General features: G+C 43.1%; 2 protein-coding genes across 3 annotated transcripts; one reads left to right on the forward strand and one right to left on the reverse strand.

The window, feature by feature from the left end:
* Positions 1-6,585: 6,585 nt before the first annotated feature.
* On the forward strand, positions 6,586-17,415 carry usp44 (ubiquitin specific peptidase 44). Of its 2 annotated transcripts, none has more exons than XM_041963700.1 (6): positions 6,586-6,669; positions 8,965-10,684; positions 12,456-12,654; positions 14,012-14,120; positions 14,685-14,935; positions 15,738-17,415. In XM_041963700.1, the coding sequence occupies exons 2-6, from the start codon at positions 9,128-9,130 to the stop codon at positions 15,860-15,862; spliced, it is 2,241 nt and encodes a 746-aa protein (XP_041819634.1). In that variant the 5' UTR covers positions 6,586-6,669; positions 8,965-9,127; the 3' UTR covers positions 15,863-17,415. The 2 variants fall into 2 exon arrangements, with proteins under 2 accessions (XP_041819634.1, XP_041819635.1); XM_041963701.1 differs by lacking the exon at positions 6,586-6,669 and adding an exon at positions 6,821-6,954.
* Positions 17,416-18,037: 622 nt separating this feature from the next.
* metap2a (methionyl aminopeptidase 2a) lies at positions 18,038-25,708 on the reverse strand. Its single transcript, XM_041963702.1, has 11 exons — positions 25,544-25,708; positions 23,193-23,288; positions 23,029-23,091; positions 22,697-22,799; positions 21,682-21,843; positions 21,038-21,219; positions 20,615-20,709; positions 20,434-20,530; positions 19,952-20,055; positions 19,672-19,787; positions 18,038-19,119 (listed from the first exon to the last, which is right to left on the reverse strand). The coding sequence occupies exons 1-11, from the start codon at positions 25,698-25,700 to the stop codon at positions 18,867-18,869; spliced, it is 1,428 nt and encodes a 475-aa protein (XP_041819636.1). The 5' UTR covers positions 25,701-25,708; the 3' UTR covers positions 18,038-18,866.
* Between the last annotated feature and the right edge of the window lie 1,218 nt (positions 25,709-26,926).

Below are 26,926 nucleotides of genomic sequence, written 5' to 3' on the forward strand. Positions count from 1 at the left end.
AAGGTGAAACTGAACGCGAGCACACGCAAAAGGTCAGTAATGGGTACTTAAAGGATGGGGAAACTCTGTGAGTGCACAAATATGGTTGTTGAACCAGGAAGTCAGTCCGCAAACAGTGATGGGAAACTCTTGAGGGGCCACCGTGACCTGCAAGGTGAGCGCCACATGAGCAATGAACAGATCTGAAGTCGCTTCTCAGCAGCCGTGCTAGCACGTTCTGTAGAAGTGAATGAGAGTGTAACAGCTCTCATGCAAACTGTCCTCCTAAATATGCCATTATATGCATTATGCGAACACAACTCCTGGTTAACCAGATTTTAAAAATCATATTTAAGGATGTTCTTGAATGTGTCGACCAGTGATAGACCTGCACCAGTTGGCAGTAAACATGCTAGCAGATTAGCTTGCTAGCATGGTTGCACGGCATTCGTCTTGCGGGTCGATTTTCATCTTCTCTCCTCAACAAGTTTGTTTAAAACTCTTTGAAGCTGCTTGTGTTTCTCACCCTGTGGCTTTTCTTTGTAGCGATGTTGCGCCGTTCACACAAAACCAAGAGAAAGACGGCCAAAGCTCCAACAATTAGAGCCAAGTTGTAATAAACCAAACTTATCTTTGAGTAGGTAGCAGCCGGTGTGTCTTTGTCGCTGAAACTGAGCAGAACTGTTCCCAGATATGAACTCCAGCTCTCGACAGCGGCTGATATAATTGCCCAGGCCTTGAAATACTTCACATAAATTGGACAAAAATATCCTTATCGCCCTGCTCTCTTTCTCACACACACACACACACACCTCCTCTTCCTCTCTCCGCGTCCCCTCAGATTAAGTCATCCATCACTCTCGCTCCCAAAACACTCTCCCCTACATTCACACAGCGCCACAGAATGTAGACCATAACAGAGAGGCCGGGCGAGCACACACTCTGTTTGGGTTTAGGCGGCCTGCGTGCTTTCCGCCGCCTCCTCGCCCACTCTCTGTGACGTGGTTGGCTGAGAGGTGTGGACACATTCCTGGCGCGTCGAGCAGCGCTCCGCGGCAGGCCGGGTCGGAGGTCGCTCACCTGTCTGCCGGCCTCGCCTCCTCAACCAGAGGTGAGCGGGAGTGGATGTGTTTTTTCACAGCCGTGGCCGGATAGCCTCTTGTACCCACGTTTCCTCGTTCACGGCCCATTCACAGATTTGTGGCAGAGGGGTCACGGCTCCTCCTAGTCTCTGCCAAGCTGTTTTCAGACAGCAGGGGAAGGGGTGAACGAGTGCATACAGGAAGAGGAATGTGACTGGAGGGAATGCCTCGGTGCCCGGCGTGGAAAGTAACTAAGTACTCAAGTACTATACATGTACTTTATTTGAGTATTTCCATTCTGTGCTACTTTATACTCTTACTCCACCAAACTTCAGAGGAAAAAATCCACTTTTTACTCCACTACATTTATCTTACAGTTGGTTACTTAAATACTTTACATTGAAAAAGCATATTATAAGTTTATAAAACACAATGCTTTGTTAAAATCAACCTTTATGGCCTGTGACCCACATTTCAGACGTCTGCACATCTGCAAAAAAAAGTTAATTCATGCACATTTATTACTCTTATGTGAACGTTACGAGTTCAACTCATCGAGTGACAACATACTGCTGCAAAAGAAGAAGAGAGCACAATGAGGTGATGTAAACAGAAGAGCACAGGTTTGATGTTTTCATCTCCCTTTGTAGCATTTGACACCAACGGTTTTGCGATATTTCCACTTTTTGTGGATGGAAACACACTTTATTAGTTGTTGGTGGCTCAGATAGATTAGGGAAGAGTCCAAAAAGTCAGTGCAGTAGCTCTCTAATAACATGTCTGTTTTCTATGATGACGCTTTGGAAGGGGCTTGACCCCTAGTGTGGGAACCACTGAAGTAACTGTATAGAAAGTAAAATGGTCTTTACACATCAGTATTAAGAACCTAATAATGTTTTACATGATAATATGTCAAGTAATATTTAATCATTTAAACATGTTTTTCTGATAATACCTCTGCACTTCCACTTATGTAAGTTCTTGAAAGCGGGACTTTTACTTGTAATGGAGTAATTTGTCATCATTATATTGCTACTTTTCCTCAACTAAAATACCTGAGGACCTTCTCCACTAACAGCTCAGTGCAGACCTGCAGGTCAGTCGGGGAAGGAGGTGTTTTCTGTGGTGGGAACCGTCCTTGAAGCGTAGCCGCAACAGGGAGCCACAAACACATGAGCTGCTGCAGCTGAACCGTGGACCTCCACTCATTCTCTCCCTCTCTCTCTCTGTCTCTGTCTCTCTTGCTCGCTCGCTCACTAATTGTCCCCAGATTGACTGGCCATTCTCAGCCTGTGATGGAGATGTCCTGTGGGGGGTTACGCGGTGTGGGAAACTAGTTGATGAATGAGTGTTTGGCATGCTTGCACAGATGCATAGTTTGCTCGGGTATAGTTTATGTATGTGTTATTGTAGTAATGGCGAATGCATGCATGCGTGTGTATACGTGTGTGTGCGTGCCTGTATGAACACAATGCCCCGCTTGTGTTGCTATAGAATGGAGTTATGGCCTTTGTCCTGTCAGCATTCTTGCGTTGCTACTGGCCTCGGAGTGCATGGCAGCTCCCGCAGGCTCGGGGACAATATCCCCCCCCGACCCTCCCCTCCTCTCGCTGGGAGTCACAATGCCCCTCTTCGGCAGCACCCATCACCCTGAGACAGACGCCCCGCAACTGGCCTGCAATGGGTGTCACACAGCTACCAGCACCCAGAGGTCCTGAGGAGGGCAGAAGGAGTAAAATAAAAGCAGAGAATATGGAGGGAGGGGATTTCTTCTCTGCAGCATGTCAGAGGAAGTGTGTGCTGGATAAGTGAGTCATGTGGTCAGTATTATCCCATCAGCTGTGATTCACTTACAGAGGAAATGAGAAGATTATGGTATAGGAAGCCAGACTGAAACTCCTTCACTGAAGTCCTTCACCTGCATCCTTAGAAACCAGCCACGCTTTTTCGTTTTACTTAATTGCACACGAAAACACACACGCACACATGCATGAAGACACGCATCAGGAATGTCTCTCTACCTGACGAGCACCGGAGCAAGCCAGAACAGGGAGGACGATGTTGACATAGCAGAGTGATTGAGACGCTACTGCCGATTATTATATAGCCACGCAAACATCGACCTGATGTCATCGAGCCATTATGAACGGACCCACACGTCAACGTGGCAACAGACAGTTCCAGAGGAAAAACAGGCACTCATGACAAGTCGGGACACTCTTTAAAAAACACATTAAAGCTGTCAAGTATCCACCGCTAACGTTCGGCCTCACCGAGCAGAGCAGGCAGGCTGCAGGTCTCAGGGCAGAAATTACAGGAGATGTGTTTGTTTACAGGGTGTAGAGCATTTCCCCTGGCCTCGCCGGCACCTGTGTTTTCACCCGCCACAAAACCAACACCGTATCCAGCTGCGTTAACACCACCATGAAACCACCGGAATGGCTTCCTTTCACTCAAATTATCAACCACCTTTCAATGAAAACAGGTTGCAAAGCTGCATGTTTCTCTCCGTGCGTTTGTGGAGTTCTATTCTTCTGAGGGCTTTTGTGTGTCCTCACCTTGGCAAAAGGCTTGTATGACTTCAGGACTTGAGTTTATTGTTCACATATCGTGTTTACTGAGGAGGATTTATTCACAATTATGTGTAAGATTCTCTTTCTTTTACTGTATCTCCCAAGCAAACAGTCCTGTCTTTCTTATCCGATGCCACCGCAGATGGATTTACGTCCCTTCTTCAGTCATACAAACCGGTTTGTATATGTACTCAAAACAAAACGTTGTTGTTGCTGCCCTAAACATAACCTTTAGTGCCAGAACCAGCTGTTTAGACCTGCAAATGTTAAAGGAATAGTTTGGTATTTGGCGAAATATGCTCATTTATTTTCTTGCTGAGATCTGGATGATTACATAGATAGATTGACACCCCTCACATTTCTGCATGATGAGCCACTACCTTAGCTTAGCTTAGCACAAAGCCTGGCAGCAGTGTGAAACTTGCCTGGCTCTGTCCAAAGACAACAAAATCCACCCATCAGCATCTCTAAATCTCACTTATTGGCATGTCGTGTCTCATTTGTTTGATCCTTACAGAAAGTGAAGTGTAAAAATGGTAAATTTTACAGAGGTTATGTGCCATATTTTTGACCACTAGGTGGCGGGAAAACTTCATGTTAGAGCTAATGTGCCTGTAAATACTATTCACACACTCAGCAGACACAGAACATTATCATCCCATATGAGTCATTTTTCTGGCCACCTGATGATCGTAAGCAATATTCACTGGCAATATATCTCAGTTTCAATCTCCACCAAACTGCTGGGAAAATATGTGATTTTTTAGCTTCTAGCTGACTTTATCTGTTTACTGTCGGATGCAGGACAGGTAGTGTACACTGGGTTTTATCAGCTTGTTTGATGAAAACAAGGTTGCGTGAGAAAGGGGGTCACTGAACCATACTGTAAATATACCGTAAATGAGCCAAAAGAAGCACCAAAATCAAGGCCAAGCTCCAAAATTGAGCAATAAATTTCAGTTAGTGACTCAACATACGGTCCTCAGAAGCATAGCAATAGGAAAATGTGTGTGTGTTTATGAGAGAGTGCAGATGAAAAGAGGACAGGGAGGGAGGGAGAGTTAGCATGTGTGGACATGAAGGCAGTGAAGGCCCGGGGACATAGAGGGAGAAAAACATTAGAGGTGATTCACAGGCATCGCATGGCACATCAACACATACCTCTTTCTTTAAGTCACTCACAAACGCCCCTTAATCTCCCTCACACAGACCTCTGCTCCATTGACACACACACACTCGCATGAAAACACACACCTATTACCACACTCCCCCTGTTCAGCGGGGGTTTAACGGGGCTTGTATGGATCAGTTTGCCACTAATCAGTACATGACAGGGATTCTTCACATGCAGTCAGGGTGCGTGTGTTCAGATTAATAGTCCCCCTTCAGGCACAGCTTTCTGAATGTAAATTGAATCTTCCCTTTATTCTCTAACAGAGATGTGAAATTACTGTAATATTTATTCAGGGATTCACAATGTGTCATGATAACAACACTTAAGCAGTAATTATATTTTCCCCTGTCATATTGGTTGATGGAGTTGAGACTTAATGGCAGAAAGAGTTGTTGTGTTATAAAAACAACGTCTTACGCACTGATAACATCTAGTGAGTGCCATCAGCCCCCATTAACCAGCATGGAGTGCTACACCTGCATCCCACAGCAGCACACAAGACTTTAAAATACCTCCAAAAGGTACAACCACAAGGCCATGGGGCAAAAGATAATACACATACACACTTGTGATCCATGAAAATGGCAAAGAAGGGGCTTTTCAGCGTTAAAGACAGTAGTATTCAGATCATTTATTAGTTTTTATTAGTAAAAGTAGCAGTATCAATGTAAAAATGTTAAAACACTGTATTATAAATAAAGTCCTACATTGTAATTTTAGAAGTATTATCAGCAAAATGTGTTTAGTATCAAAAGTAAAAGTAGAATGGCCCCTTTCACACTGTTTGATTATATATTCTGTATGAATAGATTATTATTATTTATGCATTAACATGTAAGGAGGACGTTAATGGTCAGGTGGGAGATCACATACTGTTAGGTAGGTTGATCTTTATCCATGCATTATTTTATAAGATGATCATCTGTTTTTTATGCAAAATCTAAATGTGTGAGGTAACAAACAACTTTATTTGTGGAAGTATAAAATAGCAGAAAATTAAAATAACCTAATAAACAACAAGTACCTTAAGACTGGCTATGCTTGACTTGGTCACTTTCCACTGCTAGTTAGACCCACCTGGCACAGTTACAGCATCACATTATTTACCCGAGACACCTGGAGAGTTTACAGACAACACGTGATCAAAATCAACATCAAGCTACTATTAGAAACTACATAAAGCTGTTCTAATATTCATCACCTCGATCGTCTACAGCATAATTGGATGATGATGCTTCTGTACTTTTATGTAAGATAACTTTAAAATGCAGAATATTTACTTGCATTTCAGTACTTTTTTTTAAACGCTGTGGTATTGCTGTCGTTAGTGAATGATGCAACACTTCCCTCTAGCGGTATACAATGGCACTACTTCTCTTTCATCAGTGCCCAGCAGTGATTTGCTCCAGTCCCCTTTTGGCTTTTTGATTGTTTTCATGAAAGTGACAGTGAGACACAACAAATAACAACTAACCGTACTACATGTAAGTAGACCAGAGTACAACAATGCAACTAATGACAGGAAAACTGAACACACGTGGTAAAAAAAATCTGTGAAACTACAATAACACCAACATCAAACAGTCTGATATTAAAGTAATAAATGACAAACAGAAGTAAACGTAGTGAAATGAGAGTATAATGCGGCTTTGAATACACAAAAAATGTTTTAAGATAAGTGAATATCTTCTGAGCCCTCGCCATCATCATCAATAACAACAACAACAACAACAACACGAACAACAACAACAACAACAACAACGTCACGTAGCGAGGACGCGCTCGAGCCAACACCACGCGACACGACAAGATGGCGATCATTTTAGAAACAGAGGAGTTACTACCGTGAAGGAGAGGCTCGGTATGCTGTTTTCTTCTGATATAGAGTCATTCATAACAATGTGTAACTGTGAAGTCGATGATGTATTTGTTCTTGTACAAACGCAGCCAGCAGGTTGGTTTTAAAGCCGAGCCTGCCGCAGGGAGCTGACCTCCGGCGTACGCATGAAGTTGTTGGGATTATCGCAGTTAGCCTGGCAGGCTAATGCTAGCTAGCCTGCTAGGCTAATGTTAGCAGTACAGCTAGGGATCACTAATCTTTTGAATAAACACAATAAAAACACTGGAACTACCATAACTGGAGCCTGTAAGTGTATGGTCGACTTGTATTTTACGCTGTTAGGACAATTATTACACAATGTTTTAATAGTGATTTAGATTTTTTTTTGGAAATGATGTGTGTTTTGTAATCGCAACTCCTCATAGCTGTATCAATTACACGCTCGCGGTGGCTAGCTAACAGTAGCTGTAGAGGTAACATAACTTTAAAGTTGGGCTGTCTTGACGACTCTTGTGGTTGGGCTCGTTTTGCTGTCCTGTCGTACAGTTTGTTGAAAGGTTAGACAAGCTGATGGTGCCTGTCGTGACTTCTTAAACCCGTGTTAGCGTAAGGCTGTGGGGTGTTCAGCCACTTAAGACCATGCAGTCACAAGGACAAACCAGGCAAAGCGCGCTAACTTGCTCATAAAACTTCGGTGACATCAGAAACTATGCAACAACTCTCCCGAGAGTCTTCGCACTGTTTGTTACTCAGTTTTACAAACCAATTCACCGACTTTATCGCTGAAGCACTGTGGTGATGACTGTAACGTACAGTGTGGATAACCCTTAATGTGAGGCTCTCATGTGGACGTTGAAGTCACTGACTAGAACGACAGCAAAGCAAAGTGCCACGTTATTCTGCACATTTATTGATTATTATTATTATAATACCTCATGACAAATCAACCCGCAACGCTTTCTTGCTCTACGAGTTAGCAATCTTAACAAGCCTCTGGGATAGTTTTAAACTCAACAGCGTCTGTCTTGGATCATTGACAGTAATGAGGTTTTATTTATATCAAAACGGCTGCACACTGTCATGGCAGCACAATCTGATGAACACTTATTGAATAAACACGCCCACTCCCACAATATCACTGATAAACAAACACCTACTTTCACCTGAACCCTTTCAGCTTGCTTTGCTGCTTACTGTTTAATGCAATGAGGGGATAATACAGCAGAAAGAGACACGACATCTCTGAAGTTAGAAACCTCATGTTTCCTTGCCTTCCTGTCGTTCCTGTCTTCTAGTGCCTCAATCATTTTCCCTCTCTGTCGCCTATCAGTCAGTTTCGTTCCCTCGATTGCCATGCATTCATTTCTCAGTAAAGGTAGGTCTGGACCCACACGAAGGCTGCACCACTTTGCAGGATCAGCTCCCCTTTTGTTGGTTAATCTTACTTCTTTGACCTCAGTGGGTGGGTTGATAGCGCTCAGCCCACTCAAGGACCCCTGCTCTCTCAGCTGAGGTACACCAACCCCCAGGGTTGTGAAAAGGAGCCAGAGGAGGCTAAACGGAGACTGATTGTCGAGTTTACTTGTTCTTCTAACAGTAAACCTAACAACAGCCCTTTGCTTAACAACTCTTTAGCAGTTGAAGAGAAGCTGAGCTTGCACCAAGAGACAAATCCTGGAACTTCTGTCCAGCACATTTGAGTGTTTTGTTAGAGGGAAATATGTTCATGTCCCTGTGAAGTCAACCTGGCTTTTGTCACTTTGTCGGCTGAGTTTTTATCGCTTAGTTGCTATCTCTGGAAAGGCTCCAAGGTTTGTCAGCTTCAACGGCCTATGCTAACTTACACACCTTTCTGTTTTTAGTGGATGTGCCTGGCGACACTCAGTCATGTTTATCAACCTTTTTTTTTTTTAACTGTTGGCCAATGTTTCTGTTAGGAAATCTTATAGCTTGCTCGCCACCTGGCAGTTTGCCACAGTTTATGGTATGTAGCTATGGCCTCATAAAACAGAGCCATGGGAAGTTCGATGTAGTGGCTTTGAGATAATTATTCTATTTTGTGGTTTGATGTGTTTCCAAGAAAAGAACAGGATGTCATTATGACATAAAAATACACCAAATGTTCGTTTTTTTTTTCCAATATATATTGGCTATATTTGTGGCTTGTCTGGGTAGATGGCAGTTTTAATTATTTTGAACTTCAAGATCTCACTCACTCCGTTTTGAAGGACAGGTTCATTTTTATTTTTCCTACACCTGCTCTCTTATCCCATCTATTCATCTTGACTAACCAGATCTGTTCTCTCTCTCCTCTAGAAACAACCATGCCCTGGGAGGGTCCCATTTCTCAGCTCACCATGGTCACCATGGTGATATGAAGCTAGTGTGAAACGTTGACACACCCACACAGACTCACACACAGACGGTCAGTTATTGACTGACACAGCCAGCCAGCCAGCTCGGCAGGCCGGCGTGTGTAATGGACAGGTGTAAGCATGTGGGGCGGCTGCGGCTGGCCCCAGACCACTCCATCCTCAACCCCCAGAAGTGGCACTGCGTGGACTGCAACACCACCGAGTCTATATGGGCCTGCCTGGGCTGTGCTCATGTGGCATGTGGGCGCTACATCGAGGAACATGCTCTGCAGCATTTCCAGCAGCAGCGCCACCCCTTGGCAATGGAGGTTAATGAACTTTACGTTTTTTGTTATTTGTGTGACGACTATGTCCTGAATGATAATGCCACCGGAGACCTGAAGCTGCTTCGTAGTACGCTCAGCGCCATCCAGAGCCAGCGCTATGAGGTTACCACCCGCAGTGGGCGCACCCTCCGCTCTGCTAGCGCCGCCCCTGATGCCGTCATACCATCCGGTGCCCGCGAGCTGCAGCTGAGAGACGAGGACAGGATGTTTACTGCACTTTGGCATCGGCGCAGGGCGCTTATGGGACGCGTCTTCCGCTTCTGGTTTGGACTGACTGAATGTGGAAAGAAGAGGGAGGAAGAAGAGAGAAGGAGGGAGGAAGAGGAGGAGCAGAAAAGGGAGGCAAGGGAGAGGAGGCGGGCTCTAAAGAGGCAGCTGCAAGAGGAGCTGGAGAACGCCCCTCTCAGGAAGAGCCGACGGTTACGTTGGAAGAGCCAGAGAGTTGCAGATGCGGCGGTCTCAACACCATCTAAGAGGGTATGCAACAAAACAAAAACCGCTGTGCCCCCGACACTCACACGTAGGCCCAGGAGTCAGAGCCCTGCCACTGCTACCCCCAAGAAAGCTGGACGGACGAAAAAGGTCCAGCCAACTCCCAAATCCCGGAGTCGTTCTTCTACCACCAAATCCAAACCCAAAACGCCCTCAGCGATCCCCCGTTCTGCCCAAACACCTGTTCGCCGCAAGCAGAATACCAAACAGGGTGGCTCACCCTTCAAGCGTCGTCCCACAGTTACTCCTGGAGTGACGGGCCTGAGGAATTTAGGAAACACCTGTTATATGAACTCCATCCTGCAGGTGTTGAGCCACCTGCATGTCTTCAGGGAGTGCTTTCTGCGACTGGATCTGACCCAGGCACTAGAACTGCTGGCATCTGCCGTCCACGGCCAACTGGCAGGGAAGGCCTCATCCCGGTCCTCCCTAACCCAAAAGAGGGGATTCCAGGCTAGCTCAGGCTCTGGGCTAGGGCTGAGCGGTGGGGCCTCACGGGGCCGCAGCATGGAGCTCATACAACCCAAAGAACCCAGCTCGAAGCACATCTCTCTCTGCCACGAGCTGCACACCTTGTTCCAGGTTATGTGGTCTGGCAAGTGGGCGCTGGTATCGCCTTTTGCCATGCTTCACTCGGTGTGGCAGCTGATCCCGGCGTTCAGGGGCTACGCTCAGCAGGATGCTCAGGAGTTCCTGTGTGAGCTGCTGGACAAGGTGCAGCACGAGCTGGAGAGCACAGGCAAGCACACAACCACTGCAGGCGTCCCACAGACACAGAAACGACTCATCAAGCAGGTGCTCAGCGTGGTCAACACCATCTTTCATGGCCAGCTCCTCAGCCAGGTATGACACACACACACACACACACACACACACACACACACACACACACACACACACACACACACACACACACCTGCAATCACCTTCACTTAACCAGTGAGTAAGCAAGCAGTGGTCATAAGCTTCATCTGACTCACTCGTGATGATGCCTACACACATAAACCCACTAAGATCCGCCCACACACACTGTGGTTACATGGATAATTCAACAGCCATCATCAGCGCTGGCAGAACTGTAACACTAATTAATAATTCACATGGACTTGGCCTTAATGGATTCATCTGTCAGTTTAAAGTGAAGGTGAAGCTTCCAGCACTGACATGAGTCAAAAATGTTGAGTGTATTTTTAAGATTGAGTGGGACTGTTTTCTTGTTTTTGGTGATAGTGTAACTTTTCCAAACTCTTCTAAACTCTCTTCCAAACACAGTATTGAATTTTGGGACGACCCTTAAGAGAGCTGAAGCAATTAGTCGATCACCAGAAAAATAAATCAACCACATTTTTGCTAATAATTTAATTGTTTCAGTCATTTTTCTAGCAGATATAGTAAAAAACGCTGTAAATTGTCCAGTTTGATGTTCTAGTGTGAGTGAGTGACTTGCTGCTTTTCTCTGTCATTTAACAATAAAATGAATACCTTTTTGTTTTTTGACTGTTTTGGAAAGTTGTAATGTTGATATTACATAGACAGAACTAGAGCTGCAGCAATTAGTCAATAAATCAATTAATCGTCAATTATTAAATTAATTGTTAACTATTTTGATAATCGATCGTTTTGAATCATTTTTTAATATTTTTTATTCTAATTCTCTCATTTATCTTATCAATAATGACAATCATTATTACTAGCAACCCTAATACTGATTGGTACAGCTTTCTGGCCATTTTTTTGGTAATTATTATTAAAATCTTGAATTAATTGCACATTTGCTTCCTTTAGGTGGTGTTTTTTCAGCTATTCTCCAAATCTGCTTGACAGAAAAAGTCAAAATACCAACTAATGCACATACATTAATACTGAAATGATTAATGATTTAATGAAACTAATTTTCCCCCTTATAAACAAAAAGTACCTTTTTAGGTATGTGCATGCTCACTATGTTTTCCTCTTCTGTGGTGTCTCAGCTGCTGTGGGGGGACTGAAAGTATAACATCACATGAATACTTAATTTTCTCCAGAATAAGTAAACATTTGTCATCTTTTATGTCCTTAGAGTGTGACTGTGAGACCTGGTTTAGCACTTACAAACATTTGAGCCGCCGATGACAATATTTCGATTTATACAATCATATTCACAAGGTCTGCTTCTCTTAAAGTAGCTGATGGAGGAGAGATGTAGGGGGTGTGGAGAGTTAGTGTGAGGACAAGAGATTAGCGTCTACTTGTGGAGGCTGAGCACACACTGTGACACCTGCTCCTGCTGAATAGAGGCTGTGTGTCTCGAAGGGGTTTGGGGCATCTCGGCCCTGTGGCTGTTAACAGCACTGACTCAGGCTGCCTTTGCACTCGCTGACAATGGCAGTGATCACTGCATATAAAGTGTGCAGGTTGAAGTTTGAATTACATATGAAAATTAAAGCCATTTCCCTCTTTGTATTTTATTTTTTATGGTTTTGAGAGAGCGTAAGAGTCAGGGAAGGAGCACGCAGAAAGGTCAGAACAGTTACAAGTCGGGTTAGAATAATATTAAAATGTATGTATAATATGGCATTAAATCCATCTGCCGTGACCACGCTCATGTTTTCATTTCCGTGGCTCTCGTGTGCAGGTGACGTGCCTGGCCTGCGATCATCGCTCCAACACTGTGGAGCCTTTCTGGGATCTGTCTCTGGAGTTCCCAGAGAGGTACCACAGTAATAGCAGGGAGTCGGCTGCTCAGGCTTCATGCCATCTGACGGAAATGCTGGCCAAGTTCACAGAGACTGAAGCACTGGAAGGAAACATCTACGCCTGTGACCACTGTAACTGTGAGTTCAACAATGTAAACATACACACACACTTAATCTTTTCACTCAGAGACCTGACATTAATACTAACACATTTACATCTGGAATTGATATGAATCACAAATCCAGTGTGTGGTTTGGTCTCTCTTCTGTTTCCGCTCCAGTCCCAGTTGTTGAGTTCAGTCTCAGCTTGTCCTGGACCTGTTTTTCTTGTGAATAGACGTTGAAGTGATAACGATCTTCTCATTTAAGTCTGCTTACCCAAAATGTTGGTGGTTCATTGCAAACATTTCAAGCAAACATTGATTCTTGTGTGAGGAATCCTGAAAACTGTCAGCCATGTTTGGGAAGCCAAACTTTAATGGCTGTTTTCTTGCGTATTTTGGTAGCCCATATGCCAAGTTGCATGACGAAAGATGAAATGCCACAAAGGTCCCAGTCTACTTTTAAGTGTAGCACATTATGGTTGCACAGTTAATAACTAATTGTGGCAGTAATGTGCTCAAGCTAGTAGCCAGCTTGCTGTGTGCTGACGTCTTGAAAGTGATTGTAGTGACAGGAAACAAAGAGAGAGAGGAGATGTGCAACAGGTCCCTGTCCTGTCCTCATGTTGGTCACACAATGGCGAGTAAGCCAAGGAGTTTTGGCCAAAATTTCAAGCCCTGTTAGCATGGTGTGTATCCTACTAAACAAACCCTACCTAACTAGAACACAAACCAATGGCAAGAAGAAAGGTATGAGGATAATGCAGCTGAAAGTCTCCAGTCTGCCATAGAAAATATATCAAAAGCAGGTCCTTTCTTCTCTGGAGTTAACTGTTTCTGTCCTCTATGACGCCCTACAGAGCAAACATTTTGCTGCATGCGCCAGATAAAATGTGCATGAATGTGAAAACTTATTTGGGAGCGCTGGTGGACACACTGAGGTCGGAAAAATACACAGATTCGCTTAACAAATCTCTCCCCTCGCTTTCTGATCAGCACTGTACAAAACATTCAAGTCGCAGCTTCTCAGTGTTTAGCCGGCACTGACTGTTGCTTTCACCAGTTAAAATGACAAACGGCGCCGACAGCAAGTCATGACAGTCAGCTGTCACTGATAAATGTTAATTCTGTGACTAATGTGATTACAGGCAGACATTAAACCTGCCTGTCTTTGGGTTTGTGTGCTCTCTGCTTCTAAACTTCATAGTTTTGAAGCAGGGCCTCTGGCATTTCGATGAAGTGGTTTGTGAAATGAGACAAGATTACTGTAAGAAGGCTACAGCTGTTATTTCAATGTGCCAGATAAATATTTAATCAGCATTTAGGTAAATACAGTATCAGTAATAACATCATGGAGTAACGTTTGGATCATGTGTTAACGCTCTTGTTTGCAGCTGCTCGACGGCGTACCTCCTCCAAATCAGTCCTCCTGACCGAAGCACAAAAACAGCTGATGGTCCACAAACTGCCTCAGGTCCTGCGGCTTCACCTCAAACGCTTCAGGTATGATGATGTCCCGCCAGAGTCAGTCTCTGTGGATAATTCAATTCATTCTGCAAGGACAGTTGTACACATCAACTCACTAACCATGTCAGTGCTGGATGAGAAAAGCCTGACTTCTACCAGCTGCGTTGTTATTAGCTGGAAACACTTCATAAATAGTGTGATTAAATCTGCATATGCTTGTTTTATTTGTCCTATACTCCCTTGCGCTGCTTTGCCAATGACAGTCGTAAATCAAAAAGTCAAACAGACTGTTGCCAGAACTGGATGCCAAGTAGTTTTTATCAACTGAAAGATGACACAAAGTGAATTTTCCAGCTAAAGTGTAACAGAAACATTCATATAAAATGAAGTGAACTGTTACATACTGTCAACAGCCAGCAGCTACTTTCATGCAGAAAGCCCGCCTTTTGCTCCAAAAACTCTAAACTTTGGGTTTATAAATCCTGTTTAGAGCCTCAAGGCTAAAATCAGGAATGCATTGTGTTTCAACCAGACTCCACATGTGTGCAGAGATTGAGACAATGATTGGCTGACTGACTCTGTCTTGTGATTGGTCCTCAGGTGGTCTGGGCGGAACCACCGGGAGAAGATCGGAGTCCACGTCAGCTTCGACCAGCTTCTCAACATGGAGCCCTACTGCTGCCGAGAGCCCTCGCCCAAAGTTGTGCCCTGCTCCGGTCCCAGCAGCCCCAGCTCTGCAGGCTCGCCGCGCCCCAAGCACTTCCTCTACAACCTCTCCGCTGTGGTGATGCATCATGGGAAGGGCTTCGGTTCTGGCCACTACACCTCCTACTGCTACAACACAGAAGGAGGTGAGTAAAGACGATTTAACTGAAGTGGGTTTCTGAAGACCTGTGGCCTGCTGCACCAACTGTATGGGAGCTCTCTCTTTAGCTACGGTGCAAAGTCCGCACTAAACGATACGTTGAAACTCGCTAGCTTGATGCTAAAGCTGTGCTGATGTTTGGTTGCACAAGGGGGACGTAAGGGTTGTGTTAAAAACCAAAACATTGGCGCAGAAAAAGACGTTTTCACTTCCTGTGGCCAATCAGTGAAAAGCACCTTCTTTAATGCAGTGTTTATTACTGTGTTGTCTCTAATGCTCAGTCATCTTTGAACACTTTGCTATGCACTAGCAAAGAGGCTAACAGCTAAAAGTAGCTAGCGTACAAAGCAGCCATTGGAATTCGCTCCTCCTCGTCCTCCTGTATTTACACGTTAAAATAACAGTCGCCCTCTGACTTCAGCATGTTTTATTTATATTGTCTTTTATATATATTAATACAGAAGCTCCTTATTCAGGACTAATCGGGTATCTGCTCCACTGATCTGACATGAATGAGATTTTAACTTTGAGGACTCCTCACACTGTAAAACCTGTAAACACCTGATCTGATCTGATGTGAAGCACCTGATTTCTCACATTCCATGTAAACGGCATATCCTGAACAAGCTCAAAACCAGGATACCAGTGTGAACACACTCATTCAGGCGTGGAGCAGTGCCGCTGCTCGAGAAAACCGATCTCCATGTGTCTCTGATGATTCCCGTTCGTTCAGACCGCTCCTCCTTCTTGTGCTGCCCTCATAAGTGTTTCCTTGTTTTCTCCTCCAGGCTTCTGGGTTCACTGTAATGACTCTAAGCTGAACGTGTGTTCAGTGGAGGAGGTCTGTCGTGCTCAGGCCTACATCCTCTTCTACACACAGCGAGTAACTCAGGACAAAGACCGGCCGCTATAGGACCACAATCCCTTGAACCTCCTCCTCCTCCTCCTCTGCTGCAGCCTGACCACTCAGCGAGAAGATATCAGCACAGCCCCACCTATCGCTCTTTCTCTCTTCCCTCTCTGTCTTTGGGCATTTTATATCCTGGGAGGATTTTTTTAGTCTATTTTTCTAAATAGGGAAAAAAAGAGAGGAAGGACTCCTTTTTAAAACCTGGTTCTGCTTTATGAACTTCTTGTATATGGTGTTTATATGTAGGTATTTTTAAACAAAATGGTGATGTTCGTGATTTGTGAACAGCTGTATTTTATAAAGAGAGTATCAGCCAAGATGTGTCTCCGTAGCAGCCAACTGACTCTGGCCGGGCACGACTACAAGTGTCCTCTACAGGTGTTTTCACGTGTCTGCCTACCTGCGTTTGGTGGCTTGTTGATTGTAAATGTTTGTTTAAATCAACTGAAATGTTCCTCAGTCACTTTAGATAGTCGTCACAGAACTGGATATTAGGGTCGCAACATGTCATTCACTTACTAGAAATGGCCTCCCCGTGTTCTAGACAGGTAAAGGTGTGATAGATGTTAACAGCGTGGCTGGTTTTAGCCACTGTCCTGCCAGAAATGCACTAATTTCTACAGAATAGGTTTTTACTCTTCATAAATGAAGATGTGTACACAAGCAGGGCAGGAAGTTTATTTTTCACTCTGAAGTACTCCTGGGTCTGTCAGGAAATATTGTCAGACCTCAAGCCAAAGCCTTGGGGCGAGTGTATGGAAAAACCTCTCAGCATTTCCAAAACAGTTCAATATTTGCTGGATGTTTTTTTTTTTATTATTTTTTTCTTCCCTCTTTCACCAAGGGGGGGCGAAAGAGTTTCCAAAGGGATGTTTTTTTTTTTGGCTAAATGCTGCCACCCCTCTGCTCCAGAATGTAATCGTCTTCAGAGCCGGAACCATCCCCAGCCAGACAAGATACTAGTGTGCTAGAAAAGTGCCCTTTTGTTCACGAAGCAGATCTATTTTTATAGCTCATATCAATTCAGCAAAGTGGAATCAGCACAGCTGCAGTCCCACGCAGACCAGCATTTCGATTATGAATGTATTTTTATACAATCCCTCTCAGAGGTTTTAGAAAAGAGGCCATTGACTGTTTTAAAAGTTTTATACAACCGCTGATTGTTCAACACCAGCAGCAGTTAGGACAGATTTCACTGTCCTCCCATCATTAAGAAGCTGTGTGTACTGTATGTGTACATAGTGTTTTCTTTACCATCTTCAGTACAATATCCAGATTTAACAGGATCTCTGCAGTGTATACAGACTGTGATATTTATCTCCATACTGGAGAGAATAGTTCAAAAGAAAAGGAATGCTCCACCTCAGCCATGTTCACTTCATGTTTTTCCTCCACTGTCAGACATTGTGACACATTGTTGGCATTTTGGTTACTACTCCATGGATGTGTGTGTTGTGTGTGTGTGTAAATTTATGGAAGTTATACTATGCAAATTGTTACCTCATTTTTTCTAGAGAAAATTACCTCAATAAATGAGAATATTTTTTCATTTTTCTACAAAAGATACCGGTGTCGTGCTTTTCCACTCATTTTGCACAGGAAGCTGCTGGTCAGGTCCGTTTTTATTTCTAGAACCCAAAGTCACCAATTTGTCAAAAAGGATGATTCAGATCACAAAAAATCTTAAATATTTTGTATCAATGTTCTGAGGAGGCCTTGTGCATTAATCAAATCATTTCTAACACAAGTTTCACTGTTCAATGTTGAGCAGTCCAGCTAACTGCTTTTTCATGGATTAATCTTCCTAGTTTTCCCAATTTATAGATTCTTGTGTAAAATGTTAAATGTTTTGAACAGAGCCAGGCCAGACGTTTCAAGAAAGTATTCGTTTCCAGTTGTTATACTAGCTTCAGCTAAGCCAACTGGCTGCTAGCTCTTCATATTTTAACAGACTGTGATGAGGGTGGATTGACCTTCTCATCAAACGTTGGGGACAAAATGTCCAAAACTACTTCACATGACTCGAGCTTCTCATGTGAATATTTGCTGGTTTTCGTCATCTTCTATGACAGTAAACTCGATTTGGACAGTTAGTTGGATAAAACAATAACTTTAATATATTCCTGTGAGATTAGATTTCTTGTACTGTGATTGGAGACATCAGAAGAGGACAGCCGACAATGAGCAAAATCATTTTAATCTTTTTTTTTCTTACAAAAACGTTTTCCGGGAGTTCAAAATGAAGCATTTGAATTGGAAACATACAGTGGCAGCAACCATTTCAAAGATATTTTACAAATATCAAAGAAAGGATGACTAGAGGGCCAGAGTGTCGAGTTCCCTCCTGTAGCGACAGAAGCCAAACATACAGCTGCAGATGCACGGTGTCTGTTTATTACTACGACACCCCGAGCTCTAAGTGTTAGAAATTGTCTGTTGCAGAGATTTCTGGCCATGCATCGGCCTAACCACATCTTCCACCCGTCAGTAGCATTTGTGCTTAATTTAACTCGAGCACTAAAGTACTGCAGGCTTAGAGTGGAGCCATAGAAACTCTGAAAATGAAGGGAGGTATAAGGGGGATTCTCACGCTCGTCTCTTTGAATGCTGAGGGTGCACTAGATTTAGCGGCAGCTTAAATAAATCTTAACTGTTTGACAGTTAACTCTTTAACGTCATGTAAAATGAGGTCCGCAGGACACTGAAAGAAACAATGCTTCCTCCGACAAAAACGTGTTGGTTTGTTTACAATTTTTTTTTTTCGCTGTGGTTGATGACAGGAAACTCAGAAAGCCAGTCCTCGTTCCTTGCAAGCTGTGAGTGGTGCATTGTGGGTAGAATACAGTAGCATTTGGCATCCCTCATAGCTGCTCTGAGACAACCACGTCGTGTTTTAGAAGCTCTTTTCTGTTCTGCTGTTTCTCTGGAGGAGGAGTTGCTAACAGGGTCTGGAGGTGCAGTGAGGCGGTGACAGGGGAGGGGTGCGGCGTTGTTGGAGGCTGGGGTGTCAGTAGTCGTCTCCCCGGCTCACCACCTCCTTGCAGGTGGGCCTGAGCAGGATGGTGTGCTCGAACTGAGCGGTGTAGCAGCCCTTGGTGTCGCAGAGGGGAGGGTAGGGGTCCACGATGCCCAGGTCGCACAGGTTCTTCAGGGCCATCAGGTACTTGGTCTCGCCCAGACGGTCCAGCCAGCGCCGGCAGAACGCCAACGTGCCGAAGTTCTCGTTGACAACGTTCAGCAGGTGCTTCGCTCTGGGAAGCCTGGAGAGCAGGGGTGGAAGTAAACGTCAGTTACCGGTATGTTTTCACTCCCTTTGTTGACGTAATTAGGTTGGCTTGACAATATTGTACTTTTCAGGACACGTTACAGGATGTGTTTTTATAAAAGACGTGTCCTCCAACATGTTCCTGCATGTCCACAGGAGATAAATACACAACATAATGTCTGCATATGAATGAACAGAGGAGATTAATCACTGTTCCAGGGGTAAAAGAACCCTGTGGATGGGTTGATGGAGTCATAGTAATGTCAAGAAAATGTACTGATGTATTGAAAAAAGCTCTAAGGCGACTTTTTGAATATGATTTCTAAATGAACTTTACCAATTCCAGCAGTATGACATCTGAATGACACCTGTCCATCACAGTTTTAATCATTTATCAAGTACAGTTGTGATTTTTTGACACTAAATATCAGGTGATAAGTGATAATGGAAAAAGGCACTGATTAATCTTCAAGCATTGCATCAGACTGAACAAATTCAGAGGTGCATGTTTTGCATGCACAGAGTATCATGACAGACAAACTCTTACCTGATGGGGACGTGGCCGACGTCAAAGTTTTTCATATAGTGAGAGCACTCCATGTCATCGTGGACCACACCTTTACCTGTGCTGCCAAATGTCTCAATGGCATAAACTTCTCCCTCCTGCGGGGTGAAAACACACAATCAACAATGGTAAGAGTGCTGATTTTAAGTTATTAGAAATGAAGACCATACAAAGTTTTACATGAGCCATAATATTTCAAACATATGCAGCATTTCAGACACAGCAGCATTAGTGAGAATGATGACTGTCATAATGAACTCACCTCCATTCTCGTGGCTTCTCCTCCTTTAACGATGGGCACAGTCTTGCCAGCGTGTATTCTGTACTGACCGATTGAGTGGCCGTTCAGGTTTCGGATTGGCTTCACTGGAACAGAACCAACGAGTTTCAGGGATTAAAAGGCCACGAGATATTTTGTGCAGGGTTCGTGCAGCTTTTTATGAGTAAAATTCCAGCACTTTCAAGGTACCTAAAAAATGTCCAGACTCTCAAAGCCTTTCTCATCAAAACTAATCTGTTACTGTAAATGTAACTGGAAAAATAAAGTTGACAAGTTGAAAATCTAACTTTTTCACAGAGTGTATTTGAATTCAAGCATATTCCTAACCTTGAAAACACAACAGCTGAAAATAAGCATTTTCAAGACTTTTAAGATTTAAAAGCATCTATGACTGAGGCCAAACAAAAAAAAAGACTTGATCGGGACATCCCTCCTGTGCAGCCTGTGTTGTCAGAGGAAACTACCTTGGTATGTTTTGCCATCAAGCTCGACCTCATAGGACTCCATCACTTCCTGAATCGCCTCTCCAACATCACACAGACGCACATCAATGCCGGCATTCTGCAGCAAACAGACGGGAAATCATGAGCGCCGAATCCATCAGAACACATCAGGTGTGTTCGGCTGTGTGTGTGTTAGTCATACTTTGATTCCAGTATTGGTGGCGTCTCTCACAGCCTCCAGCAGCTTGTCGTACTTTGGATTAAATGTGACAGTGAAGGCACAGTCAATGATTCGCCCTGCAAACAGACACCGAGCACAAAGGAGAACACCTTTTAGTCGACATTTGCCTCTGCATACAAAGTTGCAGTAAAACAAAGAGGGAACTTATTTGGAAAATGATAACTGACTCAAGCTATTCAGTGTGATTAATAACCCATCGGTGCCAGGTTTAAAGAGTCTGACAATTGATTATCATTTCATACATTACTGAGTGTAAACTATCAGCTGCCTGTAATGTAAACCTTTTGTGGCAGCTACTCTGACTATCTATTATGGGCCTTGAGTGCATCGCTTCTAAACATCAGCACAGAACGCAGCCGAAGCAGCACTTAATTCATGCGGTACCGTTGATGTGCGTGCCGAAGTCGATCTTGCAGACGTCGTCGTACTGCAGGACGGTGGTGTCTCCGGCGTTGGGAGTGTAGTGGGCAGCACAATGGTTCAGGGAGCAGCCGGTGGGGAAGGCCAGGCCGGCGTTCAGCCCGTTCTCCTTTATCAGCTTACGAGAGCAGTCCTCCAACCTCTCACTGTGGGAAGGGATGAGAGATGAAATGAGAAAATTTAAGTGGAAATAAGACAATTCCACCTTCTTTGTGAGTCAAAGAGTTAGCTATGGGCTACAACAGCCTACATAACAAACAGCATCATTAAATGTATGCCGAATTAGCTATTAGCAGTTCCTGTTTGCAATGTCCTCATGGATACGCAGACCAGTGTCACTGAATTACACTGAAACTGAAGAAAACATAAAAACCTGATGATTCTGAGGGAAGTTCTGGTGCAAATATCAACCATCACACACTGAGGGTTTTACAGCATCTTCAGTGCCACAGCTGCAGACCCAACTGTTCACTGTGTTGAACGGCCAAATCAGCAGTCCAAACTTCAGTAACTAACTTCCTGTTGTTTTTAGAACGTCTGTCCCATTCGCCACACATGCACTTAAATGATAATAGTGATGAAGTGGATAGCAGTAAAGGAAGCCTCACCAGATTTCAATCATGGTCATGCCGGGTTTAATGAAGCTGCGAACGTGCTGGCGGACTTGTCTGTGGGCCTCGGCTGCCTGTCTGAAGTCGTTCCACACCTCCTCGTTGGCTTTATCCAGCACCCGCTTCTCGTCGCTGGTCGTACGCCACGCTGCGCTGCGACTGGGAGAAGAACGCAACAAGCATTTTTACTGCGGGCCTCGAAGCAGGAATACTGCTTTCTTGGAGGTGGAGCAATTGTGGATGAAAAAGGCTGACGGGCCAGACAGTCGGTGGTGAAAGAAACATGTAAATACTGCAGGCAGTAACTGGTTTAATGTAACAAAAACAATGTTCCTGACTCATCGTCTGGCCTCTTTCACCTGACCGGGGTCAGCAAGTTCATCTGCACAGAAGCACATAGTGTAGCACTGAAGACAGCTGCATGCTTATCAGCACCAATTTTACTAACATGCAATTTGCAATAGTTAAACACTGTCCAACTGTGAGTAGACTCTACTCAAATTCAGAAAAACAGTGATAAATACATTGATTTATGTTTGCAGTTTAAATTTAAACTTGGAGGCAAACACACTAACTGCTCTAAAACTCAGCTTCAGACTGTTAAATTCAAAACTTGACTTGACTTTTGAAGAAATACAGGCAGGATACTCTCAACTGACAACTTTTTAACAAATACTATCCTCTGATTTCATTATTATGGAGCACATGTTCAGTCACAAGTTAGAAAGTGCTTTACAGAAAGAAAGGGGAAATGAGAGCAAAAAGAAAAACAATATCAAACAGCGGGCAGAACTGTGTACGAAAATTCTACAACCTGCAAAATAACTGTATAAAAACAAGAGAAAGCCACAGAAAACACACTGTTTTAAGTTAAACTTTAAAGACATTAGCTGATTTGGCTTCTAGAGTCAAGGAGCAACACCAGAAAAATCACTTTTAATATCATTAATGAACCATGTAAGAAACCAGCTGCCCAAATCCTAGTCAGGCTGTAGGTGTGTGTTCTTCTTACCCATCCTGTGAGGCGGGGTATTCACACTCCTGTCCGATGGGGAACGCTCCAGTTGGGTATAACTCACAGATGGGCACAGATGGGGGATCAGTTTGAGATTTGGCTGGAAGGAAAAAAGAAAACACCCCATGAGACTGACTAACCGATGCCTTACAGGGAGGGTTTGAATTCAGGACACATGACGCAGTAAAACTGCAGCGAGGGACAGTCACTGCTCTTTTCAACTGCGAGGTTATGACACAGTCAGGGATATTCTTCACAGCTCTGCAGTATGAAATGGAGCTTTACTCTATTTTTTGCAGTACCAACAAATACAAATGTGGTCAACTTACGTCCTTTCTTCTTCTTTTTCTTCTTCTTCTTTTTCCCTGCTGAGTTCTCTCCATCATCTCCATCTATTCAAGTGAAGATACCGATGTTACCACCAGCTACCAAGTGTGACGTCAACATTGTTTTCATAAGATGATGATGCGCATTATAGCAGTTGGACAATCACCTTCCTCGCCATCCTCCTCTTTCTCTTTGTCTTCTATCGCCTGCTTCTCCAGCTGTTTGGTAACTTCGGCCACACCATCAGCCTCCGCCTCAGCGCCTGCAGCAGCAACAAGATAATCAACAAAAAGAACACACACACACACACACACACACACACACACACACACACACACACACACACACACACACACACACACACACACACACAGCCCAATAATCAATCAACTAGCAGCAGTCAAAAGGTGCTGTGTCAGCACAAGCAGCAGCAAGTAGAGGGTGAGGTGGGCAAAGAGAAATGGTAGACAAGAGATACAACCCTGATTCCCAAAAAGGTTGTGAAACATAAATAAATCAGAATTGGACAATTTTCTGATCTCTTTGGACACAAACTCAACTGAAAACAGCACAAAGTCAATATATTTAATGCTTGAAAACACCTGTTTGGATCATTCCACAGGTAAACAGGTTGATAGGTAACAGGTGATAGCATCATGATTGTGTATGAAAGGAGCATCCTGGAAAGGCTCAGTGGTTCACAGCGAGGCTCACCTTTTTGTCAACACATGATTGGATAAAGGATGTTACTTCATGGACTCAGAACACTTCAGAAACCCGCTGTCAGTAAACACAATTTCTTTACAAATGACTGTATTCTGTTATTTATGTTTGACACAGTGTCCCAACTGTTTTTGAATCAGGTTGTACAAACATTCATTCAAAGAGGAGAATTTTTTTTTTTTTAATTAGAGCTAACTTTCTCCAAATACTAATTATAATACATCGACTCAGGGTATCTACCAAAACTGAGCTCCAATCCGATACCAGTGCTCCCTTCTTCCAACGTTTATAATCTTCGTACTACACTATGAGGAACTCAATGGCAGCATTATTAAAAAAAAAAAACAGGAGTAAAACAAACTGAAAGTGGAAACACTGGATTATATAGTGACACTGACATAGAAACCATCTCATGTGGATCCATCACACCTGAAACATTCAATACGTTTACTGGATCAGCCCTGGATCAGTCTTGATTGGTGAATGACAATCGAAAATGTGAAATTCAAGAACATCCATTAAAAAAATTCTCAGCAGTAGTGTAAATGATATATTATCTGTAGATAAGAATAAAAAAAAAACCTGTTTTAGTAGATGATTATATAAAGAGTACAGTACTCACGGCAAGGTAAGAACAACTACAAGTATGCAGGTAAGTAACGTTTCAAAGTTTTAGTAATAAAACAACAACTTAACAAAAGCATTAACAGAGATTTAATAAACAGGATATATAATTATCACAAATAAACCTGGTTTATGTCCTGTAAACTATGAACATTTGACATTTAGTAAAATGTCTCTATAATTCAGTTAATTTGATAGAGCTTTGTTGTTGTTAATGTTTTGATGCTGTTGATTCATTTAAAAATAATCATCCTTTGGGTCTTCTTTCCTTATATAATAACTCTGGCAAAGGGGGAATTACGAAACAGGAAAACTTGGCCGCGGCTCAGCGCAGTCAGCAAGGCAAACAATTACTAAAGGGAGCAGTTAGACCTCCAGATTCCCGTGTTTTCTGTCAAAATGAGAAGTAAATGACTTATTGTATCATCTGTATTAAATGTCACTCTTCCTAGATGTGGATCTGACTAAAGCCCGGCGTGTTTCATAAGGCCTGACAGGCGCTACAGCAGCACCATCCACACTGCTCTCGACCCGCATGGCTAATGAGGATCAGCGTCAAGTTTAACATGTTCCAACATCTAGCTTCCGGCTTGACTTTCGAAATAAACGTCAATTTAAATATAACTCCTAGCAAAGCGCTATATCCCCAAATCTAAACGTGAACACTAATGAAACAACACAGCCCATCTTCTGTTCAAACAATAAGAAGCCCGTTTAAGAAGCCAATTAACGCAATATTTCCATTAATCTGTTGTTCTTTATATTTTGTTTACATTTAGTCTCCATTCTGTACTATAATCAGTGCTTTGTACCCTAGGTTTGGATGAGAAAATACAACTCAACAGACTACTTTTAGACTGTATATTATTGCTTAGCTTATGTACTACTTTACTATTTATGAATTTGTCAATGTTACAAACTATGAAATGCAACAAGCCAAGCATCAACATTTCAATGGAGTACTAACATTTCCATGGTTCCTAGAACTTATTTTCTGATAAATATATTACCCAAAAATACAAAAAAAAGGGCTGTACAGTTTTATTTTGAAAGCTCCATCCCGTGATTTCCGAGTTTGTCATAGCTAACTCTGGCTAACTGGACGCTGCTCTAATAAGTAACATTAGCTCTGCTAGCCTGTTAGCAAGAAACTGGTCGACCCAGCCTCACCTGTCACTGTGGACTTGTTCTTCTTCTTCTTTTTCTTCTTCTTTTTCGCTGTCTCCTCCACGGGGTCGGCCTCTTCTCTGTCCTCTGCCTCCCCGTTCAGCTCCCGGTCCGGGACTGGTTTCTGGTCGGCTACCTGCTCCGCAACCACGTCCGCCATGATCGCAGGCGCTGCTGAAAAAGGAAGCGCGAGGGACCGTGGGAGTGCTGTGTGTGATGCTGCCTTAAAAGACATCCGGTAATTTTAGATGTTACATTAATAATAGTAATAATTATAATGAGCTTCCTGTATATTTTTTTTGTTTTTGCTATTTTTTTAACCATAACATAAATGAAATGTATTATTATACTAAATGGTATCAAAAGAAGAATCTGTGACACGGCTTGTGCCTTTTTTCTTCTTCATTCTGCTCTGTTTAACAAAATACTGTTTATTTTAAAATAACTGAGAGAGTAGAGAGAGTCCACCTTTTGTTCAGATATATTCTAATTCCAAACCCTACCAAAAACATTTGACAACATTCATAAATGACATAAAGATGTTTGGCAGACATCGGAGCTCAATTGGAGTACGTGAATGCAGCACAAAGTAAAACATGCCAAATCAGCTGAAGGGCAGCTTGTGCATCGACCAGTGAGCTGGCGTGGACATAGCCTGTAGAGAGGCGCAAATATACTGAAAAACTTCACTGATCGCAAAATCATCATCTAAATAAGAATGTCAGAAGCTGTAACGTTATCCAGGCTAAGTAAAACCAAATGGATAAAAGCTGTGATCTGTGAGCAAAATAAAGAAAGCAAACGTTTAGCACTAAAACAATACAAAATATTGTGTATTTTAATTTATATTAAGTTCATTCATTACACAGAAATATAGAAATATTTGAAGTTGGAGATGCTGACACATATTGTAAACCAGTAAAAAAAAAAAAATCCTGCTTTACTTCCACAGGCACCTGAATTGGCCACTAGGTGGCAACACTATAACATTAAACAACCTAATAAAATAATGCCACTAATAAAGTTATGCAGTGCCATATACTTAGAAGCGTGTATACCACTTGTTGAACGTTTGTTTTGTCTTCATGGCACACTTAGGAGAAAAGACAATGTCGGTATGGGTGGCTTTAATCCTTTGCTGATGTGTTTAATGCCGAACTAAAATGTCAGAGATAGAGTTACTGAAATATGGTGTTTCCCTTCTTAAATGTATTAAATCCAAAGACAGGGGCACTTATATGTTAAGTCTTCAGCTCACTACATCAGGTCTGTATGTAAGACTCCAAAGGCAGGAGTGGCTTTAAAGGGGAGCACCAGCTGTTGTGGGTGAGACAAATGCAAAATCCCACAAAACGTATCAAGTAACTCACTAAACCTGTTCCTTAC

This window comes from Chelmon rostratus, chromosome 22 (genome assembly GCF_017976325.1).
Source record: "Chelmon rostratus isolate fCheRos1 chromosome 22, fCheRos1.pri, whole genome shotgun sequence".
Classification (NCBI taxonomy): Eukaryota; Metazoa; Chordata; class Actinopteri; order Chaetodontiformes; family Chaetodontidae; genus Chelmon; species Chelmon rostratus.